Here is a 24587-nt window from a genome sequence, read left to right as displayed (position 1 = left end):
AGGTGAATCAATAACCCTCAGAAAATAATCTCTTAGGAGAATGAACAATAATACAATCATGCAGATACGTGTACAGTGGGTAATGAAACAAAATTTAAAAAGTGTAACACATATTTCATCATGAAAATCAAACATGTAACAGGGTAACTCAGCACCCTTCCGTAAATGCTTCTTTTAAACATATTTTGTAGTAGGCGATTTGCCTGCTGGAGTGTAATGGAAAACGAATTATTGAATTTTTTTAATATTCAACAGGATCTTGCTGATTCTGGCAAAACAAAGAAAGCACACACACATCCCAAACTGCAGTAACAAACAAAAGGGTGCAATAAGTTATCTTCAAAAAGCAGTTGACCTGACAACACTTATAAAAACAAAACAGGCAATAGGAAAATGTGACATTAAGATCTTAAATACTTTCATGTTTCTTCCTTTCCAAGTTAACCCATAAAAGCTAGTGGGTTCCATCTGCAATATTTATATGAGTTTTAAGAAAATCTTATCTTGTTTCTAGAAATACTTTGCAGGTAAAGCAAGGATGTTAGGGTACTTTGAGAACAGAAATTAAATGGATTCCTGATCCTGAAAACTACTAAGAACTTCTTCCAAGTGAAATCACTTAATATTTCCCAGGCTTTGCTCAACATCATGCTTAATTAAACTTTTGCTAATAAACATGAAGAGCTCAGCTTAGCCCCATTGCTGGACTCCATTGACAAAGCAGTTGTTCGGTCAAGCATGCTTAACTGCATGTGTATTTATTTTTAGTTGATACACACAGTGTTTGCACATATATATAAATATTTTATGAAGAAATCAAAGATTTTTTAAAAAAGTTTTAATTACTTCATAATGTAAATGACAATTTTTTCTTTAAAGGAAATGTTTTGTTTGGGTAGCTTCTTACATTTGAAACTGAAGTATTTCACAAACAAACATATAGCTTTACTATATTCTTATCTAGTGCATTTTATGCTTGAATGTTCTTAAATGCACAAGTATTAGTTACAAATTTGTTCTTATTGAGAAGACAGGGTTAAGAATGTAAATTGTAAATTTAGTCATAAAACTACAATATTTTTCTCCTCTGTGATGCAGTTAAGAAAGATAACGGGACAGAACCTTTCCCTACTACACCCTATCACTGCACCTGCCTGATGGATGCTCCTCTGGATTCCACACTTGTTTTGCTTCTAATTCAAAATCATCAACAAGATTTTTAAAACAAGCTAACTTGGGTTTTTTGCAAAAACTAATGGTTTGTACATACTATGTATTTTCCAGCTACAATCTAGTAATAGGCATCATATTGCAGGTTTTGCTCAGGTAAAATTTTCCCAGGGAGACCCAGTGGAAGTTTGCCTAAGAAGTGCAGGTAAGAACTAGTATTCCCTGACTTATGCTTGGGCACAAAGAGAAAAGTATGATTTCTGTTCATCACAAGTTCCACTGGAAATATAAGGGGCGAAAAAGAGCATTTTCTAATTGGACAAGCATAGAATAGAGGGAGAATTTTTTAATTATTTTTCTGTTTAATACAAGATAGTCTAAAACCTGAAGAGGAAAACAAAAATCCTTATGATTGAATTCTCCAATGATTTACAGTTTGCAGTGAAGACATGGGTTTATGTGGTTCTAAGCACAGCTGTGGCTGGGAGGCGGTGCTCCAGCCAGGATGTGGTGGAGGGAAGCAGCAGAGAGTCTGTGATAGCTCATCCAGAGGACAGAAGGAAAACAACACTCTTTGGAGGTCTCTCACCTTTTCTCTCTGTAATCTGAGAAAGTCCATGAAAGCTATGGCCCATACTGTGTTATGAACCATATGAAGCTTTGTTAAGAGTAGATGTGGTGGTATTTTATACCTCAAATTAATTTTATTTCAACATTATGGTAACTTTGTCTTATTTTGTTCTCTTATCTCAAGGCTTTGTTTGCATGTTAGTTATCATTTGATAGTAAAGCAGCATCCAGTTCACCCATTTTCTGAAATCTTAGGCTTGATAAATAAGTACTGCTAATTTATGAAAAGCTAGTGATGATGATCATGTTAAAGAGCCACTCAAAAACAGACCAGTAAAAATCACAGAGAAAGCAGGGCCATCAAGACCTTCAAGAACCAATTTTTGAGCTGGAAGCAGAAAGTATGACCATTGTTAACTATGTGACAAAAGAAGTAGAAGAATAGGAAAGAAAACAAAATATGTCCATAACTCACTGGCAGAGGCAAAACAGTCTGGTGGGCACGAGCTGTCCTTTAGACCAGTGTTCCTCAGCTTGGCCTGCTTGGGTGCATGCAGCAGCTGCAGCAGCAGGAGCAGTGGGAGAATTTCCCAGCTGCTCAGGCACAATGTAAATACCTCTCTGAAGTGGCCGGCATGCCACTAGCTGTCCACGTACAATAATCTAGAGACCATTTTGTAGAAGTCTCTGGGTACAATCGCCTTAGGAACAGAAGCAAGAAGATGCACATAAAAAGAAGGGAATTTCCTATGGCTCCAATCACCTGCAAATTCTGAAAAGAAATGATTGTTATTTGACAAGGCCATGCAAAAGCCAGTAGGCAACTGTTGTACTCTTAAGTTCAGCGAGCGCTATGGTGACATAGGATGGGAAAGCTATGCATGTATAGCAGCATTTTCATATACAAGGCAATACAATGATTTGTGCTACCTAGCATACAGTGCCTGCTTCAAACACGTGCTCTTGAAGCTAAGCATTTAATTTTAAGTGTGTGCCTATACAACTTGAATTTCAACAGTACTGGAAATTCACAGCTCCCATGGACAATATGAGCATGGATACCTAACTGCAAAACAACAGCCATTTTTCTAGTAGACATTCCGTTTGACAGATATAGCTAGTCCCTTCTGAATATTTCTGAATTTTTCCTGAGGAACTGCAAGTATAAAGACTAAGTAGCTATGCATGAAACATTTTTTATAGTAAAAATTAACTGTATCATTGAATCCCGTGACATTGGTTGACATTCTTAGATTATGTCTTGCATTAATGGCTCATTTTAAAAATGGATGTGTAAATATTTATTTATGTACAAGTTTGTAGAGAAATCTAATGGTTTAAAATCACTCAGCTTCTCTGGAACATCAATGATATTTTTATCTGCACTGTGTGTATACAAAAGGAATTATTACATTGGCAGTTACTATTTGTGTTTTTATAAGTAACACATAAAAGTGAAAAATATAAGCCACATCACTCACCAGATAAAGAAAGACAAATTTCAAAAGTATGATTTATGGAAACTTTTAATGGCAGTTTTATTGTAAAAGATTAGAAATTCTCTCACTTTGTTTGAAGAGTGGTGTGGTCTAGCTTTACTTATACATGCGACATACACATGCTTTTTCGCTTATACAAGTGATCTAGTTCTAATTATACACTAGGAAGAAAATACTCATAATTGCAACAATTGATTTCTCAGTCTGTCTCGCATTAGGCAAACATTTTTGCAAACCATACTGTCTCAGTTTTTCCTGTCTCTAAAATTAGAATAATTCTTATTTAGCAAAATTAACATTAAAAATTAGTATTTAATTCTCAGTGTTATCTGAAATTAATAGAGCATTACCCCATAATCTGATCATTCTGTCTCCATCCACAGGGAAAAGGAAACCTCCATGTATCATAGCTGTCAGTGCAGATGAAGAAAGAAGTCAGTCACTCCTTCTTCCTCATCCTCAGACTACTCTCTTTGGCTACATCTATGTTAGTACATCAAATCAGTATAGAGACCATTCTCTGGTCCTAAGCACAACAAAGCCTGCACCCCTATGCCCAAATTCTGATCTCATGTTATTCTCTGAACTACGCTCAGGCAATTTTCTCAGAGGTCTAGACCATGCTGAGGGGACATGCTGACCATTAAACCAGTAATTGTGGGACAGTGTTTGACACGTCCCTAGCACTCTGTAGTTATTAGTGAGGATATAACCAGAAAAGGAAGAAAATACCAAGAGAAACACTCCTACTGTGTGACTTTTTCCTCCCAAACCTCTACCTGAAGGTAATCTCACGGTAGAGGATAGTAGGACAGACCCACTTGTATTGCAGATGCTGCTGTGACACAACTGTGTCTTTTCAATGCTGACAATTTAATTTTCAGCTTCTTTGAAGACCTAAAATGCAGACAATCAAATTCTGATACACCTGATTATTGCATTATTTCATGAGTGAAATGCTTTCCATGGGACTAGCTGTGCAACCAGTTGTGTTCAATAGTATACTTATGGTATTTGATCTTGATAATCAAAACGGTGTATCTTGTAGGAGATATAACAGAAGAAAAATAGGAGAAATATTGCAATGAATTAATGCTCCAATTAGCTTAACTGCTACTTGAGTTTAATTAACTGTTATATTGCTTGAAGATGTTCCATAAATGACTTGCAAATGTACATGTGCAGAGGACTGGCACTAATCTGTGTTATTAAGGCATAAAGATTTATTAGAGGATCTCACAAGATCTATAGTAACCAAAAACATGATCACGTTAAGAGACTAAGTCTTACAAAAATGCCTGTCTTTTTAAAGAAGTTATTACTGCTGATGCCAGGGTTTTTTTTCCTTTCTGGTTTCTTGCTTCAGTTCATACTGCGCTATTCATGCATCTCTTGAAATGCCTCACTTGCGTGAATAATCTTACATTTCCCCTGGTACTTTGCAGGAAGCAAGGTGCTCTATTATACTCAAAATTCTGTGCCCTCTGAAGTGCGTGAGAGTTTGACACTGACTCCTGTGGACTGTCTTGGATGGTATGTATCACTATGTGCAGACAGACTGCAATTTAATTAGAAATGATACATTTCATAGCTTAATTGTTAGCTTTGCATCCTTTTTTCCAAAAATACAAAATTTCATACCAGAGATAATTTGAAAACCTTTGTCACATTGAAGAGGGAAAGAATTAATTAAATTCCGTATTGCCAATCTAGTTGAGAACACAGTATGGAAATCCCCATTAAACAGCAGGCAAGTAATGGTGCTCCAATTGTGATAGAGACTAATGTATCTTGCAAATGAAAATGCCATCTCCAATCTGTAACATAATGATATGCAGAGATTTCTCCCTGCCCCCATTCCCACTCTTTCTGCTCAACTCTGAAGTGCACTCTGTAATGCATTATTAAGCTAAATTCTGACCCAGTTTCTTAATTATCTGTAAGCTACAGGGAACTTGTAGCAGAATATTAACTAAGGCAAGAGATGTAAGACAGAAGAATCCATGATGGCATTAGAGAGTATCATTAGCATTTTGCTACAGAAATACTTCACATTTTAATATTTAACCTAGCCTAACGTAGAATTTTTATTTGAAAGTGGTACAAAGTATATACCAACCTAGCCACCAAAACAAGCCAGGCAGAAAAGAAAAGAAAAGAAAAGAGAAGAGAAGAGAAGGGAAGGGAAGGGAAGGGAAGGGAAGAGAAGAGAAGAGAAGAGAAGAGAAGAGAAGAGAAGAGAAGAGAAGAGAAGAGAAGAGAAGAAAAAGAAAAAGAAAAGAGAAAAGAAAGGAGTATTTAGAGAAGCATTCCTGGATTCACAAAATCAAAAACTTGTATCATACTGACACATTTCTGGGATAACAGGATTTTTTCCAACTGTTCTTAGTGGATACCATCAACAGTTGTTACAATCTCATATAACATTATGTGCTGAACTGTTTATTTTAGATGAACTGTAGAGTATAATCTGCTATGGGTTATACATGTGTACCAAAATTTTTTGGGGTGCAATCAGGATAAACAACTGTCATACTAAAAGACAGATTGAAAGAATCCTCCAAACATTTTTGTCCCTTGTTAGTATCAAGTTCGCAGCTGCAGTTTTATACCTCCCTGCACTGCTGCATACTAGTGGAATATGAGAAGTTTTCATGGTGAAGAATCAACCACAGATATACTATATCAGAAACAAAGAACACATGGACTTCTACCTACAAAGCTGCAGGCATATGTGATTTTGAAGACTTGCTGTTTTTACATCTCTGATGTAGAAGTGTTTGAGTGAGGGAAAAACATACTGCAAGAGCAATGTATTTAGTGAGAACAATTTTTAATATAAAACATATTTCAAAATTATTTGAGGAAAAAAATACTTTCCCCACCCCGTAATTGAAGGATTTGTGGTATGCTCATATAGAAAGTCAAGCTTTAATTGTAAAATTTAGACAGCAGATAAAGTCTGCAATATGTGATTATAAGTTTGTGGACAAGGATGTGTTTATTCAGTTCAAACATCAAAGAAAACCCATGCAGTCCTCTTGTCATAGAGTTGAGGAGTCACCTAACTCTGCACAATATGGAATTTGTCTATACATTTTTTAAAAATATTTGATGCATTAATTCATCAACAAAGAAATCCTGTTTGAAAAAGAGTAAGAGTCAGTTAAATACAATGTTTTATTAGTAATAGTGTCAAATGCAATTCATGTGGCAAGTCTGTAGTTTGCAGAACATTTGATGATTGGAAAGTGCTAACAAGCTTAATGTACATTCAAGTACATTGCTTCCATTTGAAATGTACTTTCTCTACTGGAGCATCTCGATGTATCATTGCTAATGCTAACACTGAATTTCCCACTTCAACCCACCAAATCTTCTTCTTCTAGGAATAAAGGTGTCCAAAATTTCTGCAAAGTGACAAACAGCAAGGCCAAGACACCTTTCCTTTACAGATAAGGAAAAAAACAAGATCAACATTTTTATACTTGAGCACCTAAACCAGTGCGTAGGCATCTAAACAAAAAGCCCGATTTTCAAAGACAGGTTTTGTGAAAGTACTGCACGCTTTTCCATTTGCATGATTTTTCTTTCTAGACTAATCCATGTATTCGGTCAGGCCCAAACATTTGTCCCAGAGTACCCTCCACAGAGAATGGACAGCTTTTTTTCATGCATTTGCAGTTTGTTTGTGTTCGATTGCAATCAAGCCAGCATTTAGTCAGCTGTCCCTCAGCCCAAGGAGAGAGCAACTGCGACAGCACATGCTCCTGGCACAAAGCTGGACACCAGGAGGATGTTTACCAACATAAGTATGTCATGCAAACCATCTGTGACATCCTGACCCCACGGTGTTTGGTTCTTTCATTTCCTGAAGTGCTTTGATCCAATGGTGGACTGCATGGCCTCTCAGGTGGGAAACCATTCTGACCGATGCAGGCATGGCTGGAAAGACAACCTAAAGGCCTTAACCTTGTCACTGTCGGGCAAAGAAAAGTCCCTAGTGAAAATAGGCCAGTATGTATTGTTCACTTCTTAGCATAATCACCAGTGCTATTATTGTTAAATGAAAGAGAGCCCCCCTCCCCTAAAAGCAAAATCATCTATTTAGACACAGCAACGTTCTGCCTCCTTGTGTCAGGCTGCTCCATGGTCGCCACTATTTCTCTCACAAAAATGTCCAGTAAGAGTTTTTTTCCTTCTCAGGATTCTATTTCTTCCATCACTTCCATCACAATCGTTCGAGGGCCGGTCAGGATGAGGTTGCTCACTGTCCTGTAATCCACATGGAGAACGTTGAGGCCATTGACAGATACAACAAATTGGCAAACCTGAGGAGAAAAGTGACCAGCAAAAAAAGTTAGGCATTACACTTTTTTGTAAGGTTATTTACACAGATGTACTATCAACTCCTGAGTGTGCAAAACCTCCATAACTCTTCATACCATCTCATTCAGCATTCTTAAGAAAAACACACTTCTTAGAATTAATCTGGCAAGTTAATTTTCTGTAAAATTTTTTGCAATATCACTGCAACTTTCAAATCTGTGGAATTTTGAAGTCCTACATCAATCATTTTTCTTATAACAATGATATTTTTCTTAGAACAGTGATATTTTCTGATATCAATGGTGCATTGCAAACAATGTGGGACAAGACAGCTCTGGCCATTGCAAAGAGTTTATTATCCTTAGTTTGTCTTAAACACTTTCATAGAAACCTTTTTAGACAGTTCTTGGTAGCTACAGTAAAAATATGCATCATGTTTCCAGGCTCAGGGCAAGGTCTGGATGATGACTTCACTAGATTCAGTGCCAAAACCTCCACTGGTACAACACAAACCCAAAGGATCCAAATTCTATGAAATAATATCACGGAAGATTAAGTAGGATGGATTAAGATGTCACTGCCATTTTCAGAAGACATTCCTACACAGATTTACTTTTTATATGAATGGTTTTTGGTTTTCTTCAGCAAGTATGGCTCATTAATTAATTTCAAATATGCTAATATTTTGTTTTTAAAAGCCATAACAAATTCAAACACTGAAAGTCTTTTATCATCAGAGGCCGTCTTCTGTCCAAAAAGTCTTGATAGAAATATTCGGACCAACACCACTGTATATCTTAAAAGAGTTAATCAGAGAAAAAGTCACATCACCATTGTAAAAAACAGAGGAGGAAAAGAAAGATAACAGTACTGATTCCTCAGAAATGTTAAGCCTTCTCTGTATCTAATCATAACATTATGGTATTGGTAAAAAGGCCAAAAATGTGTAGTGTCTAGATCTGTGTTTTTAATGATAAAAATGTGGAGCCTGAAGCAACAGTAATATCATCCTGACGTTTCAATGAAAACAATACATTCACTAGAAGGTTATCTTACTCATAAGTCATCTTGAGGCTGTAAGAAAGAAGCTATGAGGAGAGTATCACTAGAAATTTTCAGGCTTTATTTTATATTTTTACCTTTCCTATTTAGGCAGAAACACAACACAGAAATGTATGCAGGAGGGGTGGGAAGCAGCTCTGGTGTCTTCCAGTGCTAGCTCTAAAACAGATTTTCTCGCAAGCCAAGTCATTTAACTTTTGTGCATCAACTACCTTCCCTCTCAAGTAAAACGTGTGGTGAAACTCAGTTTGTATTTGCGCAAAATGTACAGAATGTACCTATCGATGTTCCATTTAAGGAAAATTATAGAGGAAGCAAAGCCAATCCAAAAATGTAAAATTTCATCAAAAATGCCACCAATGATTTTAATCTCTGCTCCTTAGAGCCTCTGCACAGGAAGAGCGGCAGCAGCAGTCCCTGAAGGGAGGGCAGACCTCTGTCTTGCACCTTACCCCTTACCCTCAGAACTCTTCTGCAGAGCTGAAGATCCTGGAAGTCAACCTTACTGGTAGCCTAAATGATCATCAAAGTATGGCAATCAGCAATACCACTTAGCCAACTTCCATGGCAGTATGGATGTATCTTTCCTATACATTCATATGCTATATTTCAGCTGCAAGTAGCATTGGGAAAACGGTTCAGTTTTTGCAGGCAGACAAAGCCTTCTGAATTTTAAGGATTTTGGTGGAAAAAGTAACCCACCATCATCTGCTGTGTGCCACAATTAGTATTTAAGAGGGATGTCTATTTAGTTTAAAATGTAGATTATTGCAGTATCTATAGGTCTCTTAACTTCCAGTGGTATTTCCTAACGCTTTCTATGGATTTCCAAGATTGTATCAAGTTTTACTGAATTATAGCTCTGGCACCAGAATAATATTTGGGTTGATTTAAAACAGACCTGCAGAAATAACATTGTCTCTTCTGGCTTAATGCAATTTTTGGAAGTTGAATGGCTGATGGTTTTTTTACTGCTGCATATTCTCAGACTTCTTGAGTTACTGGAATCCCAATGCATGGGACTTGTGTTTGGCCAGGGACAGGCATGCAAGCGTGTGACGGATAAATCTGCATGCTGGATCATGTCAGGGGCATTCAGGGGCCTCCAGGGAACGTCCCTGGCAGAGGAACAGATTTTCCAGACTGGCCAGCCACTCGCACAAGGGCTGCAGTAGTGTAAATGTGGATGGTACAGGCACCACAGCCCTGAACGGCAATCTGGATCCCAAAGAGTGAATTTCTTATGCAAAAGACAAGAGCTGACACATCTGCGTTCTTGATGTGTTTGTTTTAATGTATGCCCTTGGCGGTATTATTAATCAGCAATGTCTACAGGCTGAGAACAGTCCCCCTCGTGCTGTCCTTTGCACTGGATCCAAATGGCTTATTAGTTTCACCATTTCCAGTGGATAGGATTAGATGCAAAAAGTCCACCCAGGCCAGATAAGAAGAGAAATGTAGGGAGGAGGACAATGCACAGAAGACTGTACTTCTCTCCTAAAATTGCATGGAAAGGCCCATGAGGAACAGGAGATGATAATAAAGAGGCAGTCACTGTAGGGGCAGAAAGCTCTCTTCATGGCCATCACTTGGGCAGTGCCCAGAAGGGCTGAGTCTCTGCAAATTCCAGATCCGGCTCCCTCAGGGATGAAGAAATGTGGAGCCATTTGCTGTGTCCTCCAGTCCTGATGAGGGGAAAGAGGTTTTCACAGTCCTGGGCCCTTCAGTATGCTGAGTGGCCTCGACTCACCCAGTTTTCTTCTCCCCACCCCGTTTTTCCATCCAGTGCTGCATCCAGCAAGGGGAAATGAAATGCAATGCTGCTTTGTGCATTTTGGCCATCATCAATCCTGCCCCCAAAAAGCCCACATCATGGGTTGCTCTCTTGGTGGAATTACAAAATGAGGGAGAGCAAGCAAGTACCCACAAACCAGCCCTGACTGAGTATATCAACCCACATATTATTATCTCAGGAATTTTCTTAAGGAGACTGGTTTACAAAATCATGATGATTTAATGTTACATTTATAAAAACACATTTCAAAAAGCTGTAAGTGCTCAGCTCATAGCTACAGCTGTTAAGGGCTTTGTAACTACAAACATGTAAAATTTCTCTGTTGGTTTCCACACATCAATAACTATAATAGATAATAAACTAAAGTTAAAAGACCCTCAAAGAGCCTTTTATTGCTCATTTCCTCATCGCTCTCCAAGGAACTTGACAGGAGATAAGCATCCCTCAGACTTCAAGAAATGAAAAGCCCAGAATAAATTCCAACCATTTTGTTGGTCAGGATGTGACGATCTAAAAACCACAGAAACAATAACAGTTAAATAAAGCAACACTGACATGAAAAGACTCCCTTAATTAATTTCAAATATTTAAATGTTACAGTAATAAACATTTATTGTTAAGTATTTAAATTTCCCACCTTGGCATACAGCAGCCCACAGAAGTAGGGATAGCAGAAAAGGCACCTCTGTCTTTCTGCAGGTTTCCACTGGCACATACAGAAGGTTTAACCAAATCCAGGTGTTCCCAGGAAAAGGAAAACTTCAACTTTGGGCTTACGTTTGAACAGAAGGGATCTGGGAACCTATCGCTTAAAGAAGTTAGCAAGGGTTTGTCATGCCATTTATCATCAAACTGAAGATGGTGAGGAGAGGAATTATAAAGAGTTACCATAACGTTTAATGGCCAAAATCAGGATTGTGCTGTACTTGGAGCTGTACAACCCTTCCTCCCCCTTACTGGTTATTGCTCTTCCCACCACAGCAAACTTTGGCTGTCTGCCCCTCCTTGGTCTTGCCAAGCTGCCCTGGAGATGTACATCCACACCCCTTGATTTTCCTGCCAAGAGAATTGCCCGCCAGCCAAACCAAAGCCCCGCTCCCTCGCAGGGGCTGCCTGCACTGGGGCTGGATGGCTGAGCCAGCATTGATCAGGAGCTGTGGTGAGGATGACTGCCGGATGCTCCCAAGGGATGTCAGAGACCTGCTGCAGGCATAAGCATGGAATTGCACAACTACCTTAAAGCAAATTATTGAATAAAAATATTGCATACCTGTCACTAATTCTTACTTAGCATTCCGCCTCAGGATGACCTTAATATTTCTGAATGCTACAGAAATATTATTTGAGGATAGGCAGTTAGCCCAGATACTCGGATATTCAGGTGCCGTTTGCACCGTAGGCTTTAGTCACCCGTCCTTGTGGAGACAGGCCTTGCTTGCTGGACTTTTTTCAATATTATATATAAATATAAAAATCTGTTTAAAATTTCCTTTCTTTTTCTAGGCACACGTTTTAGAAGGGTGCTGTGAAAGATTATGAAGAGCTGGAAATTCCCACTGCAGAGTTTGGTTTAAGTGATGATTGCAAAGTTCTTTGGGACAGGCCTAAAGAAAGCATATGATTTTAAAGAAGCAGTGAGTGCAACTGTTCATCCCTGGTCGTGAAGCAAGTAACAGCTATGCAGAGTCAACAGATAATACATCTCAAAACAGTAGAATAAGACCATGCTTACACAGTCACTTCAATTTGACACAAATTTTTAAAAAAGCTCGAGATGAAGAGGAACACAAATGCCTGCGCCAGCATACAGGAGGCAGCATGGCTGGGCAGGGGCTGGAGGACTGCCCTTCTCCACAGCAGCAAACGTGCACCTCATTTCAGTGGCCATGGGTTAAGGTTCTAATTCTCAGTGGATTTATCATTTACATTTCAGTGTCAAGGTCAGTGTCCGGAATCCACTCTCCTGGTTTTTTTTTTTTTGGTAACTTCTCTTTAAGAAAGAAAGTATAAAGACTATTACAAATACAGATCAAATAGGCACCAAAGAAATCAATGTTACCAAATACAACTTAGTCTTGAATTTCTTGAATACGAATCTAGATTATGCAATGACACATTAAAGTTAGTGGCAAAAATACTGTTTTTCAGCGGTACTGATATTTTACCCAATTATCTGGGCAGCAATAGGACCATTCAGGGTCTAAGACTGCAAAGCACAAAGTCTCTACCAGCACACTTGAGTTTTCTCCCCCAACAGCACCAAGGTCAACCAAAACGCAAGGTTTTCACGGGCTGTTTGACACTGATAGACGCTCTGGCATCAAGTGTTAACAGCATAAAGAGATGCTGAAAACATTGCCACTAATCCATTTCCACTGAAGGTGCGAATATTATTGTACATGTGGCAACTGCATGAAGGAAAATCTTAAAAAAGGCTGGCGAGAGAAAGAGTGAAGTCCAGCCTTGCACTAATCTTTCACTCTGGAGCAGCCAGGATTTTACCCCTGGACTCTGTGGAGATCTGAAACAGATTTCTAGAAGCTGGCAGCTCAAAGCAGGGCCACGTCCTGCTGCAAAGCAGATCCCTTTGAAACCAAGGTACTTCAAAACTTATTAGCATGTTGCATGGAAACATGCAGTTGTTGGGAAAGCTGTGTGCGGATCAGGGCTGGCTCAATCATCCACCATGAGACAGACTGGATTTAACCCTTTGCTCTGTTCATTATTTGTACGCACACTCATTTACATTAGTTATCAGATAGTTTAAGACACACTCCCTTGACTATTATTTCTTCTTATCATCTGATGTGATGCCAAAGTCACACAGATAATTTTTACTTTAAGACAAGCCATTCCCAAAATGCATGGAAAAATGTATTGGTTTCTTTTTGGTCTTGTTTTTTTAGACCTTATTAGCATCAAACAGAAATGATGAATTCAGGCAAATGTAGGAGTTATTTTCAACACTGGAAAGTTCTTCAGCAATTTTCCTAAGAACTAAAATAAAAGCTTCTAAGTATAACTTCTTTCAGAGCTGTCTAAAGAAAAGTGTATTTTGACAATTTTACAGAATAAAATTGATACCAGAACTGACAATATAACTATTTCAAAAAGAACAGTCCAATGTTAGTGTTTTGGGTTTTCTTCTTGCTAATAAAAATTAAAATGAAATCCATTACAGAAACAGCCTGCTTACATTTCTGTTCTAGAGATATCCTCAATAATTATAAATAAATGCTTTTTTCATGTCCTACTAATCCTACAGGGACAAGGATCAGCTGGCCAGTTTGAGTAGCTCAGGCTTATAATTGTTTCATTATGGTATTGTGAAACTCACTGTGATCTTCCAGAGGAAAGGTTCTTCATGTGTGGTTAGCAAAACCATCTATTTTCTATATGTAATCTGCATGAGAGACCTGCAAGATCCTGATTTCTATTAAATATCAGGCCATGCTCTCAGTAAGAACCCTTTCTTACAGGCACCCATGCAAATTGGGGCTGAAGGATTAACATTTTGCAACTGTCAGTGACCTGGAGATGTCTTAAGCAGAATACCAAACACATTAAGCTCTTCACACTTTATAGATACTTTTTAAAACTCTGGGCCAGTTCTAAGACAGAAAACTTACTGGCTGATTCTTGTGGTATGGCCACAGCTCTCACCTGTGAAAGTTACTGAACTGCTGAAACCGAGAAGGAAAAAGCAAAGCAAAAAAAGAAAAGATACTCTTTACCATCACTTGTTTAAAAAGGCAATATACCTGCTTTGGCTTTTCTTGTCTTGCTGACAGATTTCAGCAAAATTGGGGGAAGGAAGGCTTAGGTGCCTTCAGATGTAACATCTGAAACACAGCTTTCCAGCCTTCAGCAAGGCGGAAGGGGACATCCAAGCTTCCAGCATTTTAAAGGAAGAGTTACCCTTCCAATGGGATTTCCTCCCCTCACATTCCCCTTGCTCCTCTGGGAATGTTGGGAACTGCTGCTCCCACTCCTGCCTCCAAAGCACTGCTGCACTCTGAAGCAAACAGAGGGAAATCAAGGTGTCATTTTTTAAAATCTAGTTTAAATATCAACTATGAAGGAGTTGAGAAATTAGTGAAAGTAAACACTCCCCTTTAAGGCTATTATTTTGTCACAGAGGAACAAAAAATTACACTGCTTCTACTTTTTATTTCAGTTACCATTTAAAAAGGAGCTATTTACAAGCGGGTAACCATGCAGGGTTGCCCTGCCGGTTGTTAGATCTCTTGAATAAATCTTCTGAGCTATTTACCGTATCATCATCTTCTACTTCACACACCACACCATGGGTTTGCACACAAAACCCTTAGTGACAACACCAGAGAATGATGTTTCCCTTTCCTTAGGGTGTAAAGAACTAATCTTACTTTTAAAAGAAATGTGGGGAAAAAAAGGTTTGTTTATTAAAAGCTGGAGCAGTAACCTGATCTGGGACTCCACAACCCCTTCTGCTGGCAGAAAGGAATACCCTCAGCCTGAATTGCCAAAGACTCTGTGGATCCGGATATCAAACCTCTTCTAAAGGGGAGGAAGGTTCATAGCAGGACTTGGTGCCTCCACTCCCAAGAGGTGCACCAGTCCCTTTGCGCTGGCTCCAGGGAGGAGTGCGCCAAAGCCAGGCACCGCTCCCTTTTAATCTCGTGCCAGCAAAAATAAATAAATGAAAGGACTTGTCTCCAGGCAAAATAAGTTCCCTGATGTGCCTGACATGGTTGGAGGAAGGAGGCAATAGATACGTATCTGGCTGGAGGCAAGCGAAAGAGGGAGATGAAAAGGAGGTGAAGATAGAATCAACCTTTCTGGCAGCAGCTTACACTTAGATCAGTAAACTGCAGCTTAAGTTTTCAGATAACATAAAGTCCCAGTGAAATCAATGGGAAGATGGATGTTAGGGTAGAAGGAACAAGCGCAGAGAAATCTGAGGCAGGAGAACAAGGGTGGAGGAGGGAGGGCACAGGGCTCAACTTCTTTTACACCCTTACATACACAACCTGCATTTATGCTGATACAGGGTCTCTTCTATTTCAATAGGTAACCCATAGCCATAAAGCAGAGGAATCCCTGTGCTCAGCAAAGACCCCAGGCTACAGAGATGCTGAACGTGCTGCCACAGAAGAGCCCAAGACACAAGACTAACCTCCTAAATAAAAGCAAACACAGGCAGCATTGAAGTATTTGCTCCCACTCTGCACATTGTCACACTGCAATGAGGAAAAGAGATGAAAATCAGAGGTCCTGAAAACTATGTTTCCAGCTAAGATTTTTATCTCTCCCCCCCCCCTTTTTTTAAAGAATTTATGCAATCTTGCTAGGATTAATAAATCAAAGCTGAAACCTAACAATTCAAAACCTAGTGCGTGTCGCCAGAAGGTTAAAAATCATGCAATGTCCTTTTCTACATAATTGAGGTTACTGGATGAAACAGAATAAATTGCAGCTGTGTGTTCAGCTCTGTAAATATCTCTAGCAAATGTGTAATTGGCTGTAGAGTGGGTGGTGTGGGAGTAGGCAAGTATCCAGGTCTTGCATAAACACAGGATTCTCTCTCTAAAGGGACACATTTCTTGTTCACTCTTTACACCAGTGTTAAGCTGGCCCACTGTCCCATCAGTGGGCTAGAAACTGGATACCAGCAGAGCATGGTACAATGCATAGCAGAGAAAACCAACTCCATTTGCAGAATTACAAACATAAGCGTGTAATTCTGGCTCTCCATCTTGGTCTGTGGCTGCAGTCTGGTATGGATTGTTTGCCTGGGCAAGGCTTCATTACATATTTTCATTACATACATTCACTACATAATTCTTCTTTTTGTTTTTAAAAAAGAGGCTAAATTTTTTATAGTATGCCAAACTCATCTGCCTCTAACTGGAAAAAAAATCAGAAATTAAACAGCATCATATAAAAACTACATAATATAAAAATAAAACATAAAAACATCTAATAAAATACCTTATAACATAATATAACAATTCACAAAACATAAAATTAAGTCCTAGATTCTCAAAGGGCCTCATCATTAGTTCAGATAGTGTCTTGTCTCCCTCCCTCCCCCACTGATGGGAATTAATGGAAATTTAAGTCTTCTTTTTAACAGGAATAGAATGAAACCATTGCTGCGCAAACTCCACAAATAGAGTGGACAAATTAGAGGGGGAAACAGCTGACCTAATAGCCCATGAGAACAACTCTTGTTCTGGGGTGGGTGGCTTTCAGTCTGCATGCAAGTCTCAGCTCTGCAGCGGCACAGTTTCCCCAATGGATTGACAGAGTGGTCAGACAAACACCGACACAGCAAACGGGTATTACTCACGTAGGTAAATGAAAGCTATCTGTACATACCTGGAGGGTAATAACAGTAAGGACCTAATACCCTGAAATGCAAACCTTCCATAAATAGGGAGTAGGGAAATACAGGTCACTGCTTCTCATGGCCCTAATTGGGAATTGGTGTGTAAAATGACTGACTTAATCGGAGTTGCAGCGGGTAATACCCACAGGTAAAGCCGAGCTGGACTGGGCCACATCAGGAAAGCAAACCAGTGACTACATGCTTAACTTTATAAGCGTTTTTATTGTATACTGCAATTTGATACCTACCACAGAACAGCTCTGAAAATGTTAAATAACTCAAATGGCTAAAGGTGGCTCTGGGTGAAATACTGCATCAGTAGCAGAAGAACATGGAGTCTTAGCTTAGAAATAATGTCTTTTTATGCTTGGGCTGACCTTTTAGTGTTCTATTGTGGGGTTTTTTTTTTCCTGGTCTATCTATACCTAAACTAGAGTTGCTAAAAGAAAAACACATATAATGAGTAAAGAACTTAAAAACTATGTATCAGTTTACTTACAAGGTCAAATATAATTATGCTAAACTAACTAAATGTAGTTTGTTTAAGGCCCATATTAGTTAAAAACAGTCCCTAAACCAGCCCAAACAAGGGAGTTACAAGGGCAGTCAGACCCATGCAGGGCACCCTCAGCACCCTCTGGTATCAAGACTGTAACGAGCAGGAACGGTCTGCACCATTGGAGACAAACAGCTGCTCTCTGTTTGCACAGACAAAAGTGCAATTGTTTTTCCATGTGTTTGACTAGCTAAACAGAGCCTTGGCTTTAACGCAACATGTTTCCCAAATCATTTGCTTATATCATGAAAGGAAGCCAGCTTGTGTCTTGAGCAGAAACAAGAAAAGACACGGAGAAGTGCGGGGAAGGGTCTGTAAAGCAGGCAGCTGGGGAGCAGCAGCATCCCCAAAGTGCTGGCGGCAAAGAGCTGTGATAGCCACGATGCTGTAAACCCAACAGCGTCCAAGGACCCCCTCAAGGCTTCAAATGAAATGGATATCGCAACTGAACCTAATAATACAAAATGCTTTTCATCCTCAATTGAGAGCAAAAGCAGTTCAAAATGCCAGCAATTTGCTGTACTGGCCTCAAATTTTGTATCTTTTTTATAGACACTTAGGGTACACTTTTTAAGATTTCAGCCATTCTGCAGATAAGTTTTTCAGATGACAGCCCTCTCTTTAGAGAGCCTGGACTACCTAAGAGTGACCTGCAATAGCCTAAGAAAGCTCAAGCAAGGGTAAGATCCCAGCTGTTCCGGCTGGCACTAAATCTCGCCATTCAGTGGGCTATAGACCATGCTGGAATTTGGAAGCTGTATCAAAACACAAGCACAGCCCTGTTTTACAGTGCAGCTGAAACCAAGACTGCTTTCTCTCCTTCTGAATGGCTACAGCTGTAAGACTTCAGAAACAATCAAGAAAACACTTTCCTAAATGCAGGGTGTTCAGCTATCTGGGTTATCCTGCCATAAAACACCATTTACTCAAAAAGAATTTTTAAACCTACTTTTTATTAAAATAATGTGACTAAATTAAAAAAAAAAAACACTGACCTCCAATTATGAACCTGCGAACAAATTTTTTTTCTGAATTGTACTTGCTGTTGATGAGAAGGAGCCAATGTACAGACACAAGTATAGTAGGTCGCTTGTTGCCCAACAGCATTTTAGGTGGCTGGCCTACAAACAAGTTCAATTCTAATGTCAACTAAACTGCTGTGAATGCAGAAAAAGGAGCTCTGAGGTATTATGAAACTTTCTGTATTTGCATAAGGTTTCAGTTGTTGTAAAGAAAAAAAAGTCATTTTATTGCCCAGTAAAACTCTCTCTCTGTTAAAAGAGTCTTTAGAAAAAATCACACAGAGTTATTGGAAACCTAATACCGTTCTGCAGGCCAAAATTCAGGTCTGGGATAAGCAAGTAAAACCTTGCAAACCTGTGCCCTATAAGTTTGGGGGAGGGGCGGGGGGGAAGGAAATTCACTGTTAAAGGTGACATTTATACTCAGAAAAGCTAAACTAACTCCTTTTATATTTTACATAGGAATTCCCACTGCCTTAATTCCTTTCTCCATAGTGACTATCATGGACCCTGTCATTCAAAAACAGGACTGAAGATCAGAAAAATAATTTTTCTGTTTTCTTTCGTGTGTGCAGTTTGCAGTTTACATCCTGCTGGAGTGACGTTTGAGCACTGCACTGCCCGTCTGCATGAAAGTGATTCTTTCCCATATTTTCTATACTTCAGGGGGGTGACTTTTCACACACAGAGTTTTGATGTCTTTATCATGTAATAGTCCCTGATAGCCACAGCAAGCACCTAGTCTCTAGTCCAGTATAAAGCTGTCTGATTTTTTTTAGGTGATTTTATGTTCACTGACTCAGAAGAACAGAAGCCCATAGTCCATTGAAAGAAGTGCAGTCCCGCACCCCATCTACTTGGTGGTGACTGTGCACTCAGAGGCATCTTTACAAGGGTGGATTTCACTTAACCATCCAAAACAACTTCAGTAGAAGTACTGTGGCCTCAGAAGAGATGTCTTCAAAACAAACTGATCCTTAAACAACTCTGTGGGGAAAGAAGCAAGGCAAACAAAGGAAACAAGCAGAAAAATGGAGATCTACCAAAAGAAGTAGGAACGTAGGATGAAATTCTGGCATGTCTGAAGATGACAGGAGCTTTATCGTGGCTTTAAAATGGCATACTTAGAGTCTAATGATTTATTAGTGGAAAACAGAGCAAAACGGAGGATAATTTTGGTAAAGATTAGCAGAGACTGGAATATGGTAGCATTGGAAATAGAAAGTCTCTACCCCCAGAACAGTTACAACCTGGGCAGGGATGGCAGAGTGGTATATCACAAAGAAAGTATTTGGGATTAATACAAACACAAATTTCTCATCAGGAAGGGGAAGACGATGGCTTAGAAAGAGGGCAGTTGTACAAACTGAAGTTTGAAACTCAGTGGAGCCTGTGCCAGTGTAACATTGCTGCACGGGAGTTGGTAGGTCCAGTCTGTAAATTTGGATCTACATGTTGCTCTGAGACTGGGAACCCTAGACCATACACTGTGAACCACAGCCCCACAAAACACAAGGAAACTTAAGCAAACCTAGAGGTTTCTTCATTTGTACTGGTACCAAAATGGATCTACTCATCAAATGTTTTGATTATGTTTGATAGTATGTCGGATTTGTTGGCATTTTCCATCTGTTTAAACCCAAACTACTATACCTATGTATTCTGGTAGGAAAACAGTCAGCGTAGTTGCATAGAGGGTTTGTGACAGGGTAAAGAAGAGAATCCAAACCCAAATTGTGTCTTCCGTGTGACCACCATGGGGCAGGTTCAATCAGCAGGCCGGTGGTACAGTGTCTCTGAGACAGTCTCCTGACACTCAGAGAAGTCCAACAATGATAGGCCTTCTACGATGGAAGAGGAATAAAACAGATTGAGTAGCTGGTGCAGCAAAGGGGCAGAAGAGAGACTGATTAGCAGCTTATACAACGCTGCACCAGGATTCCCGATGATGAGGAGAAAGGAGGACTGCTGAGAAAACATTTAATGATTTCAATCAGCCTAAAGACACTGTGCTAATGCAAAGGATGATCAAGGACATAAGGACTCTGTTGTTGCACTTGTAGTATTCTGTAATGAAAGCAAAGAAAAGATTTGCCAAACCTTGTCTCCTTTTGGCAACCAGGCAAAGTTCTGGCAGTGAAACACAATGCAGCTCCCAAAATCACATTTTCCTTCAGTAAGAGAAGCCCCTAGTTTGGTGAGAGGGCTGAATTCAGAAAACTCTCAGACAAGAGCAGATGGGTGTAATGCAGTTTGCTGCCCAGTACTCACAGAACTATGTTACTATGATAATTTTGATGGCAACAATCCCAGTATAGTTAGAGTAACAGGGGTTTAGGATAGAAAAGTGGTAGCAGGACTCTCTAAAAAATCTGGGAACTACTCACTGAGGTTAATTAAACACACCCCCTGGAAATGGAAACTTTGGGACAGTTACAGAGGCATCACCACAGCTCACCAGCAAACTCCTTGAGCAAATGATGACCATAGACCAAAAAGAGAAGGCAGACACAGAGTAGGAACACCCAGGCACAGATTCATGCATCGATCGGGAAAGTACGGTGAGTGCTATACATGCTGCTAAACAGTTGTCAAGGACAACCAACCACTAATCCATTTTTCAAGTTTGATGGCAGAGCTGAGTATTTTCACATTCACAAATATTTGATCTCTTCCAACTTCTGTTGAATCATCATGCCACCAACTAACACAGCTGCCTTACTAAATTTTTCTTTAGAGACTTTTAGAAAGATTTCTACTAAAGATCAAATGAAAAAAAAATTGCATCCAAACTTGACCATTATGTTCTTACTATGCTCTTAACACACGTCCTAATGTGACAACCACTCTTCTCGAGCATGACTTACAAGATGTTCAAGGCTAATGGCTACCCTACTCAGCTCACTCTCTCCAATTTCTGTGACGGATAGTAGCACATAAAATCTGAGGTTCTGGTTACAGCTGCATAAAGTGAAAGATGGAGCTAAAATTTGTTTGAATTTTCTTTGGTTTTGCAAAACCAGAGTTGATTTTATGGTAAAATATCAAATCTGATTTCTTAAAATTGGATTTCTCTAAAGTCATAGGTGCTTGAATACAGCTTCCACATTTCTATGGAGGAGAACGGACCTTTATGTTATAGTTTATAATTAAATACTATCAGAAAATGAGGCACTCACTTACGAAGACATGTTTGAAACTCATATACACATTTATATTCAAGCCCTACAGTAGTGTCATTCATTGCACGCAGGGCTATGCACGTTTAACTCTGCTGCTTCTCTATTTATGGACAAGCTATGAAAGCAGTTTGTCAGCAGCTTTTTTTGAGTGTTCACATTACCAAATAGATTCATTCTGAATTCACTCTAATGTAATTATCAAATTCAGCAGCAAGCTGATAACACAGCTAAAGGAAAATACCAACCTGCCTCAGTGTTTTCATGCTGTAATTGGAAACAGATGGCAACTTGTGTAATTTATGCTTTTCTACAATCAGTAACATGTTGGTATAAGATAAGAATTCTAAGACTGAATTGCATCTGCTTCAACAACACCATATGCTAGTGCAGAGTATAAATATTTATCCAAACCTACTTCATCTTCTCATTTAAAGCTCAGCCACATGAGATAGTGAAAGTACCCTTCGGATACCTTCAATCAGCACTGAAGCATCTCCCTGGTGCTTTAAAGAGTTAGAGTCCCAGCACCAAACACTGAGGTATCTTCCCTTCCTAAGCTTCATGGAGAGGGTTAAATGGAGGCATGTTCGTTGTGCCTTATTTATACAATATAAATCCCAGTCTTCAAGCTCCCACTAGGCTACCTTTAGGAGTTACAAAGAAGTTTCTCACTTATGATGTCCAAGCTTCTCTGCTTTTCCCACTATCTTGTAAAACACTGGAGACCTAGGTCTGAGGTCAGATTGGCAAGGACCATGGAATGGGCTTTGCATTTCTCTGCAGCATGGGGTACATTCAACCTCCTGAGAATCTCACAGTTCAAATTTCTTCCTACTGCAAGAATCTAAGGCATTGGCAGTTTCTTTGACATCACATGTTTTGGGGTTGGTTTTCCCCCCACTTGGCACCTTATAATGCATAGCTTTTAGTTCTTTATGTTACAAGCCTGTAATATTTTGTGACTGTGGCAGTATTTGGACTTTTTGGTCTAATCTGATAGTACCTATGTTCCTTTAATGGCAGGGAGACTGAGCCTGATGACCTTGATGAACCTGACAGCAATCTGCTCCATGACACAGTGGCTACTCAATTACACTTGAGATTTGGCTCTTATTCTGCTAGTGAAATCACTTGAGAACCTAGACCTGAAATAATAATTTGTGAGTGCAGAAGACAACGGCACAGGCAGAAAATTTATGAGGCTGACCTCCTCCCTGCACCAGCCTTTAAAGATCAGGAGAGCAGAACCACGCTGAAATGGTCCTGGCTGTAAACTAATCCCCAAGCAGAGCTCAAAACAGAAGGGGTTGGTACCAGTGACTATACATGGTCCCCAAACTCCCTGCTACTAACTGAAATGAAGAAGAACTAGAGTAGGATAAAAAAGCTCAAGTGGCCATTGGCAATTCTAGTATAAATACTAATTTGCTCAAAATCAGTTTAAGGAATCAGATATTCTTTAGCATTCCTCAAAGGTTAGAGCTGGGCACTGATTTCTCCAGCCAAAGGAAAGAACAGATAATCAGCAAAATGAGTAATTAATTTGTCTCTTTCACAAGCCTCACACTAAGCTAGGTCTGCTTGTTTTGTCACACTCTTGCAGCGACGTCACACTAAATAACAACATGTAATGCATAATTTAAGTCACTAGTTTGAAGTCAAGCTGTGTAACTTTTCAAAGAATACTTGTACCTTAAAAACAGAAATTAACTTACAGAATAAAACACTGAAAAAAGGGGGAAAAGAGTTTTCCTGACAACAACTGGCAATATTTAGCAGTGTCATCTGCAGAGACCTGAATTTTGCAGCCAGTCAATACTGAATATTAAAGCAACCTGGAAACTTCAAAATCCTGCTGTTCCTGTCTTTCACTGCTGACAACAGCAGACAGCAAAACAGAGCTGCAAATAACTTACAAGTACGCATCGCAACACTGACTCCTTTCATTGCCCCGCGCCGCCTCCAGCTCCCACTTGTTAATGCGCTTACAGCAACCACGCTCTTCACAACGCTGTCACAGGCAACCTCACTTCAACAAATGATGTCTAAAAATACTTTAATAAAGCTAATAGACAAGATATTTATTAAATTATTTGCTCAGCTTCATACTTGAAACCTCAGACTGGAAATGGTAATCCTATTTACCAGCCCCAGAAGAGGTATCAAGACTTAAAGCCAAAAAAATTTAACACCCTCTCACACCTCTTCAGCAGACCATGCTAGCAGCATTTTCTCAGAATTAAATTGTCTGAAAATTCCCCCAGAAGAGGATGTCATGTATAAGGAGATGGCAAGCACTGCCATGCAGAGGTGCACATGTGTTGCGGAGACCCATGCATCCCAGCCGCCCAGCGCCGTGCCCACCGCAGAGCCGCTGTGTGCGGTCAGAGCTCCGTCCCAAGCTCATTGAGATTTCTACTCAGACCCCCAATTCACAGTGCTCTGGAGCAGGCCAGGAGCCCAGCCAAGGTCAAACTGAAATCAAGCCACCATAAAGTCCTTCAGGTAGGTTGAGCCTGTAATGTTTACTGCCATATGTAATACACGGGAGAGTTTTAAGTGCACAGGCTGAGGTCTGACAATGAGATTGTAGGCAGCAGTCCTTTCTCAAGTTTGTCCAGCCTAATGCAGAGCAGGACTATAGCACTCTCCAAGAGAGATAAGTGCAAAATCACAAGCTTTACAAACAAAGACACTTCCAAAAACCATTACACTGGATACATCTCCTTAGGAGGAAAAACCCTGCTGCTACTGCCAAGAACTTTTCTACAAACTGCAACGCCAAGTCTTGGCTCTTCTTCAAATTCTTGCCCTTTTCATCATAGCCAACTTTCCTTGTTAGCGCTTCTTTGGTGTAGCACTCAGAGCAACACTGGCAGACAAAAGCCTCTTGCACCAGCCCACCACAAGTTACCAGGCCCAACAGTCTATTTTCAAAGTGCTCCTCCTGTAACTTCCACAGAGGGGAAGGTTTATTTTCAAGGAGCTGTCATCTAAAGCCTGTCATGCGATTCCTTTAAATTCGCCAG

General features: G+C 39.7%; 1 protein-coding gene across 3 annotated transcripts in view; it reads right to left on the bottom strand.

Moving 5' to 3' along the window:
- Nucleotides 1-6055: 6055 nt before the first annotated feature.
- The window catches only part of DEPTOR (DEP domain containing MTOR interacting protein), a 79514-nt gene continuing 60982 nt past the window's right edge, over nucleotides 6056-24587 (bottom strand). For 2 of the 3 annotated variants that reach the window (XM_069779962.1, XM_069779961.1), the window contains exons 10-11: nucleotides 20030-20220; nucleotides 6056-7570 (exon numbers count right to left, since the gene is read on the bottom strand). In XM_069779962.1, the coding sequence (XP_069636063.1) occupies nucleotides 7507-7570; nucleotides 20030-20220 (255 nt within the window). In that variant the 3' untranslated portion in view covers nucleotides 6056-7506. The remainder of the gene's footprint in view (nucleotides 7571-20029; nucleotides 20221-24587) is intronic. The other variant, XM_069779963.1, reaches the window with a different exon arrangement.

Source organism: Haliaeetus albicilla, chromosome 3 (assembly GCF_947461875.1).
Source record: "Haliaeetus albicilla chromosome 3, bHalAlb1.1, whole genome shotgun sequence".
NCBI classification, from domain to species: domain Eukaryota; kingdom Metazoa; phylum Chordata; class Aves; order Accipitriformes; family Accipitridae; genus Haliaeetus; species Haliaeetus albicilla.
The sequence above is the reverse complement of the archived record's forward strand: the minus strand, read 5'-3'. Positions and strand labels throughout refer to the sequence as shown.